The sequence below is a fragment of the Aplysia californica genome, unplaced genomic scaffold, assembly GCF_000002075.1.
Source record: "Aplysia californica isolate F4 #8 unplaced genomic scaffold, AplCal3.0 scaffold00302, whole genome shotgun sequence".
NCBI lineage: Eukaryota > Metazoa > Mollusca > Gastropoda > Aplysiida > Aplysiidae > Aplysia > Aplysia californica.
In genome coordinates this window covers 715,343-722,842 of record NW_004797572.1, presented here as the reverse complement: position 1 = coordinate 722,842, position 7,500 = coordinate 715,343, and the positions used below count along the sequence as shown (strand labels likewise).

General features: G+C 46.0%; 1 protein-coding gene across 4 annotated transcripts in view; it reads left to right on the top strand.

Moving 5' to 3' along the window:
- LOC101847826 overlaps positions 1–7,500 on the top strand; it is a 68,506-nt gene extending 61,006 nt beyond the window's left edge. For 3 of the 4 annotated variants that reach the window (XM_005101880.3, XM_013084568.2, XM_035970660.1), the window contains 5 exons: positions 1,374–3,120; positions 4,614–4,711; positions 5,514–5,795; positions 6,463–6,735; positions 7,145–7,500. In XM_005101880.3, coding sequence (XP_005101937.1) covers positions 1,374–3,120; positions 4,614–4,711; positions 5,514–5,795; positions 6,463–6,735; positions 7,145–7,318 — 2,574 coding nt within the window. In that variant the 3' untranslated portion in view covers positions 7,319–7,500. Of the gene's footprint in view, positions 1–356; positions 836–1,373; positions 3,121–4,613; positions 4,712–5,513; positions 5,796–6,462; positions 6,736–7,144 lie in introns of those variants that run through there. The other variant, XM_005101881.2, reaches the window with a different exon arrangement.

Here is a 7,500-nt window from a genome sequence, read left to right as displayed (position 1 = left end):
TGTGTGTGTGTGATTGTGTGTGTGTGTGTGTGTGTGTGTGTGTGTGTGTGGAAGGGGGGGGGGGGGGTAGCGTATATTTTTATCACCAACGGCACTACACTATGTCACAAGTGAGTTCAATGTCCAATTGTCGTTTCTTCGCGCTTTCCAAGTAGTCTGACGTCGCAACCGATTTTTTATGAAATCCATAGCTCGCAACGCCTTTCCGGGTGTGGTTTCCATACAGGGGCATTCCTGACGTGCTATTTATAGAGCTCGCTGACGGAATACACCAGCCTATCAGAGAGCGAGAAATAACCAGGGCGCTGTCGCGTCGGCAACGATTACAGAGCGAGATAAGCCGTGTGAAACGCAGTACACTTGTACTGTGCGAAAACACGTTTGTTCCGTCCGATACCGAAATAGACGTGCACGGAGCCCGGGCGGTTATTTTAGGTTTTAGTTCTCACCCAGTGGTTATATAGGCCTGTGCGAGCTGTTCCCAATTCATATCTCTTGGACTTTTCAAAAACATCACTCGGTATTAGCGAGAGCAGTATCTGAAATTGACATCTTCTTGGGTTTTTGGGTTTTTTTGTTTTAGTTGTGTGTTTTTTTAAGTTGTAAATTTTATTCTTTTAGTTTTCTAAATTAATGAACAAATAAGAGATGTTCTGAAGGGTATCATTATTGTAATTGGTGTTCGGTTTTGAGAAAAGTAATGTGTTCGCAAGATATGGGAAGTTGCCGAAGGGGCGCCCCCCAGCCTTCCTTGCGGCGCTTGAAGCGAAAACTGAGGCACTATGAGCTCATTCTTAGCCTATGCGTGGACCATACATGTAGCCACAACACGAAGGTAACTACCTACATGTACTCACGACACGAATTGGTGTTTTTGTCGTGTGGGGATGCTGCTACTACTACTACTGCTGCTGCTGCTACTACTACCACTGCCACTATTACTACTACAACTGCTGCTGCTGCTACTACCACTACCTCTACCACTACTACTACTACTACTATTGAGGGTGCTCCATGCCCTGTTCTACTGAGCATGTCGCGACGAGTGAATTATGGGGGGGGGGAGCAGTATGGGCTGTGGTGTGTGTATGTGGGGGGGGGGGGGGGCTACATTCCACCCTCCACTTTACGATTTATGTAGGGAGGGGGGCTGAAGGGACCATGGTTTGTGTGTTGGGGGGGGGGGGGGCGATGACATTTCATTACAGAGAGAGTGAGTGTGTGTGACAGAGAGTCTGAGAGACTGAGAGAGAGAAAGAGGGGTTGTTTTTTTTACCTCTGTTCCTCCCTATCTTGTCTATTGGTCAAGTTCTTTTCGTCTGTGTCTTCTTCGCCAGCTTGTAAATAAGTTTCGTCTTATCTTCTTTCTGCAGGAACCCTCAGACAGTGAGGTGGATGACAAGATGGGTAACTCACACAGCAAGAAGTCCACGCCCTCCGTCTACTATGCACCAGGCTATGGTGTGACCTTGGGCTCCAGGCCACCTTCCCTCGACCTAGACAATGATGTTGACCTCCGTGAGGAAGGAATCCGGCTGCGTCCGCACCTGGCCCGCCCCCGATACAAGTCCCCCTCCCCGGCATCGGACAGAGACTCTGCCATCGGCGGGGTCACAGGCTCAGAGATGTCGCAGAGCCAGTACAGCGAGGTCAGTGCCAACAGAGATTCCTTCTACTCCTCCTGTACGGCAGAGAGCGGTTTTGACGACTTGATGGCCTGTTTTGAAGACGTACGTGCCCAGCGAAAGTGGAGTAACTCCGCCAAGGAAAACTTCCCCCCGGGCTCGTTGAGAGAGCGGAATTTGAACCTGCTGTACCGTGCCCACCACGGCTACGATCCCGGGCTCAACAACTTGGGTCGAAGCGTCAAGCCGGGGCTGGACACGCTGTCTGACGTGAGCAGCGAGCGCAGCGGGATTGTGTCGAGCCGCAGTCAGCACAGCAGTTGTGCCGGGGACAGCCAGAGGTCGGGACGAGTGACCCGGACCAACGTTGACCCCCTGGAGGACCGCTTTGCCCTGCAGCGACACCCAAGCTCAGACGCAGGAACCACGTCGGGTCAAAGCTTGAGTGGCAGACAGGACATGGGTGTTTGTGGAGGGTCAGCCTTCACTGGCGATGGTGTTGTTGGAATGTCGGAGCCTGCGTCCACCCCGCATCTCTTGTCCGCTCAGTCGTCTCCTTACGGGCGTCGCGTCCATCCTTGTAGCAGGGGTCGCGGTCACTCACCTGCCACGGGCCAGCAACATTTCTCCCCCATCAGACGACCAGATGGCTCATGTCTGGACCAGCAGCTAGACTACGACCCGTCGCTGGACGCGTCTGAGTCTATACGAAGCTTCAACTCTAGTGGAGACGGCATTGACTGGGATGTGGAGCTGGAAGATTCCGGAGAGCGAATGTCCACTCTGCCCGAGTTCCAGCAGTCTCTGTCTGATGTTCAATTTCAGCAGTCCCTCATGCAGAGGATCCATGAATGGTCGACGTTTGCCGAGGAGTACAACAAATCGAGGTCACCTACCCCCCACTGCTCCCCCATACGCTTTGTGCGGAGAAGTCGAAGTCTCGACAGGCATCTCGGAGATTCCTCTGCAGTTTTAGTTTCCGACCACGATATCGCGGGCTCCAAACCCACCGAGATGGAGCCCACGACAGAGAAAAACTTGGAGTGTTTGGAGTACGAACTGCAGGACATTCAGGGGGAGTTTGAGTCCATTACCTCCAAACTCCACGAACTTATAGAGCAAGGAAATGCCAAAAAGGCCTCACCAAAGTCTTCCCAAGCCCCCGCTACACACACTCAAAGTGATGCACACTGTGCTGCCTCTGGCAGTCCCGCGGCCCCACACAGCACGCCCCGCCCCTCACACACTTGGCCCCGCCCACAACACAGCGCGGGCCGCCCAACCATTAACTCCACCCCCCATATTCGCAAGATGCGGACTAGATGGGAGCGAGTCCCAAGCTCTGGGTGTTCAGATTCATCCCGCAGCTCCCGTGCTAGCAGTGTGGAGTATGCCTGGGATCTGGCGGACTACGCTAACAACTCCACCGTCTCCACAACTGGGGACCAGTCTCACCTCGAACCACAGGTAGAGGCGCAGAGTTCCTGGCAACACGGTGAGTACAAAAATATAGCTACTGGTACTTTATATGTAAATATATATCACACTCACGGTAGTGGGTGGTTGACGGGTGTTATGATGTGGTTTGTCCCTTCTTTCCAATCAAAAACCTATCATCCTTATCTCCCCTTCTTTTTTTTATGTTTGTTACTCTCTTGTAACACTTCTAATCTTCTGGCACTCATATGCAGTTGTGAGTGCCGTAAAACGTCTACTAAAACTAAAACTAGCACTCACGGTATACAATTTGTGGCAAGCATCGATTGGATGATGATGCCTTTGAATCAGATAGTTTTCATAACTTCACATCAGGAATTGTATACCTGTTTACTAAACACCAAGAAAAATCAAAATGATGGAGCAAAGAAACGAACAACAAATGTTTGTATTGACTGATTTGCTCAGAATTAAATTCCTGATAATTCCTAATAATATGTCTGTATGGTTGAGGAAGCTCCCATGTTTGTACTTTTTGTGACATGTTCATGTATCCTCAGTGTATGTTTATAGAAGTTCCATTGGGTTCCGTGTGTATTGTCTTATGTTTGTAAAAGTTATTTATGTTTGTTTTTCGTACTTGTTATCTCTATGTTTGAAGAAGTTACATCATGTGTTTTTTGTTCACAAGTGTTATCTGGGTATTTGAAGAAGCTCCTTGTGCTTTTCTTGTTCATGTATTCTCCTTTGAAGAAGTTTTGGGGGTGGTTGGCTGGTGCTCTGTTGTAGTTTGCTCCATCTTTCTTGTATTGTCCTTTTCTCTCTTCTTTCTTTTTTTTTTGTTTTGTTTTTGTTACTCTCTTAAAACATCTTAACCGTCAGCACTTATATGACCTTATTGTGTTTCTTACTAAAACAGAAACAGAAGAAGTTCTTTGCGGGTTTTTTCTTTATAATCCTTGTGCGTCTGAGGAAGTTCTATATGTGTGAGCGAGTGGTCGGAGGGCGCCTCTGTGGTAGGTCCTACTTCTTTACTTTCTCAATGTTGTGTCTGTCTGTCTGTCTGTCTGTCTTACTTTTTCCCAGCACTCATCATCATCGTTGCGTTTCTCACCCTGGATCAGGATGGATATATGCAACGAACAATCATTTTCCACCTTTCCCTGTCCTGGGCTAGCCGCTTGATGTTATTCCGTGTCTTCCCACTTTTCTGTACATCAGTTTCTGTGACTTTTCTCTAGGTTCGCCGTTTTCCCTGCACTAAAGGACCATTAGTGTGTTGTTGTGCTTCTATTTACTTTTACTTAAACTCAAAATCCGTGGGTGGTTGGCGGGTGCTCTGGTGTGGTTTGCTCCTTCTTTCCTATCAAAAATCTATCTCTTCTTTAGAAATCTCCCCTCCTTTTATTTTGTGTATGTTACTCTCTAGTAACACCTCTAATCTTCGGCACTTATATGACCTAATTGTGTTGCAAGTGCCGTAAAACTCTTACTAAATCTAAACTTAAAAACTCAAAATCCATGTGTGTTTTTCTTGTGTGTGCATTTCAGGTCCTGAGGTGACCAACATTGGTCTTCCAGTTGTGATTTCCGATTACTCAGAGGGGGAGTGGAAGGGCAGCACAGACAGAGCCAAAGTCATCCGAGAGGTGGGTTCACTGTACACCATAGCTTGTGGGTGGTTAGTGGGTACACTAAGTCGTTTCTGTTTTTAAATTAATAAGATGAATATTTGGAGTGATTTTCCTTTTGTCAGAACACAACATTATATGTTACTGTTGTACGTATTGTAAAGCGCTCTGAGCCTGTGTACTTTAATCGGGGTTGAGCTCTATGTATATGTCATTTATTATTATTACTATTATTACACCATAGCGTGTGTGTGGTCCGAGGGATGCTCTGGTGTGGTTTGCTCTTTCTTTCCAATCAAAACATTATATATATTGTCTAAATTATCTTTCCACCTTCTTTTCTTTTAATGTTGCTCTCTAGTTAAGCCTCTAATAATCTTCAGCACTTTTATGACCTTTTTCTGTGTTGCAAGTGTTGCTGTGGTTGTGATTTTAAGTTTTGCTGAGTTTTGCTGTTCAGTCAATGACCTTATTGTGTTGCAAGTGCCGTGAAACACTTACTAAAACAAACAGTTACTGACATTCTTTAGTGTTACTCAAACATGATGTTATAACTCGATAGCTATTGTCACTCCCCAATGAGACTTATTTTTAAGTGTGTGTGTGGCTATTGACACTCCCCAGTGAGACTTATAATATATAACTCTACGTGCAGCTATTGACACTCCCCAGTGAGACTTATAATAATAATATATAACTCTACGTGCAGCTATTGACACTCCCTAGTGAGACTTATAATATATTACTCTACGTGCGGCTATTGACACTCCCTAGTGAGACTTTATATATAACTCTACGTGCGGCTATTGACACTCCCCAGGGTTACAGCAAAATCCCCTCCTTGCTGTCATGCCACCGTATGAGCGTGGTGAGGGGAGACAACTACTGCGGCCTGCGGTCGACACTGTTCCAGGTCTTGGTCAGCGGCCATCGAGTGACCAACCACTGGACGGGCATCATCCCGGTCATGGACAGTCTCCATGACATGTACCAGAGCGATAGCAACTGCCTGGCCCACTGGACGTTTGCCAACCGGCTGCCCGGGCACTGTGCAGACCGCCTCTCCTCACTCTCCAAGTGTGCCCTGTCTCTCTACGCCACGGTAAGTGAAAAGTGGGAAAAAAATATGTGGCCAGCACAGGCCTTAGTGTCCATTAGAGGGGCTATTTGTCCTTTAGAGGGTTTTTGTACTATGTCTATTAGAGAGGTCATGTGTCTTTTAGCGGGACTTTTCTCTTAAACAATGGATGGCCATCTTAGACAATTTCAACTGTACATCTGTTGGTTTTTTTGTGTATCTTAATATTTATCTATGTTTTATCATATTGTTTGTTTTTGTGTATCTGTACGTCATTTATTTATGTACGTCTGCTTATCTTGTCTTAATTAGTTGGGGGGGGGGGGGGGGTTGGTCATTTTATGTATCTGTATAAATTGTTTGTTTTTGTGTGTATGTATGTCATAACTTTTTGTGCATCTGCTTATCTTGTCTTATATAGTTGTTTGTTTTTTTTGTCATTCTATGTATCTGTATAAATTGTTTGTTTTTATGCATCTGCTTATCTTGTCTTATATAATTTTATTTTTTGGGGGTCATTTTATGTATATGTGTAAATTGTTTTTGTGCCTCTGTATATATATCTTGTTTTGTGCATCTGCTTATCTTGTCTTATATAGTTTCGTTTAATTTGTCATTTTTTTTGTATTTGTGTAAATTGTTTGTTTTTGTGCATCTGTATATATATCTTGTTTTGTTGTGCCCCTCACAGATCGAGGAGGTGTGCAATCTGAGCTCCTGGGAAGAGAGGGAGAAACGAACCCTGGGCCTCTTCAACTCGAGCTCGACCTTTGACCTGGAGCTGATGGAGGGCCTGAAGCTGATGATGTTTCTGAAGCTGGTGGAGATGAAGAAGCTGCTGGACATTGGGGAGGACGTTCCAGTGTTCGGACATCTGCTCTTTGCCCGCGACTCCTCGGAGACCGTGGAGGCGTTTTTGAAGAATCATCTCAACCGTGTGGGCGACACAGGAGGCCTTGAGCAGGTAGATCTCGTTCTTGTTCAGCTGAGGGTTCCACTGTCATTGTTTTTTTCTGGAGGGCGATTAGCGGGTGGTGTGGTGTGGTTTGCTCCTTCTTTCCTGTTAATCATCTATCGTCTTTATCTCCCTTCCTTCTTTTTTTTTGTGGTGTTTTTGTTACTGTTATTGCCTCTTTCTCTCCTGTCCTGAATGCGTGGTTATTACTTTGCTCTCCCTCTGTTATATGGTGTTAATGGAATATGTTCTCATGATTATCACGTATCAAATAAAAGTACTTTTGCTATCAGCCACTGAATTAGAATGAGGTCGCCTTCAGAGGTTTTGATTACTTGATTCTGATTCGGCGTATTTGCAATGAATGTTGTGTCTTTTAATTTTCTTTTTTTTTTTAATTTTGCTGTCTGTTTTTCAGGTGGAGATGTGCCTTCTTGGTTACTGTCTTGGAGTTCGAATCCGCGTTCTGCGTCTGTCCCAGTGTGGACAACAGGACTTTGACTGTGTGTTCCCGGAGGACGTCCCTTCAGACTGGCCCGAGGTCCAGTTGATAGCGGAGGATGACCGCCACTACAACGTACCCTTGCCTTAAGTTTTGTCACCGCTTCTACTGTTGGAAGCTGTCGTCAGTGTGTTTGATGGCCACAGAGTGCAAGCAGGGACTGTAGTGTTGTCCCATATGTCTGTTTGGTTCTCCCCCCATCTTGTATAGTTGTAGAGCACGTAACCGTATACCTACAATAGCCCTGCCTTGTTTCTACTGCTGCCCCCACA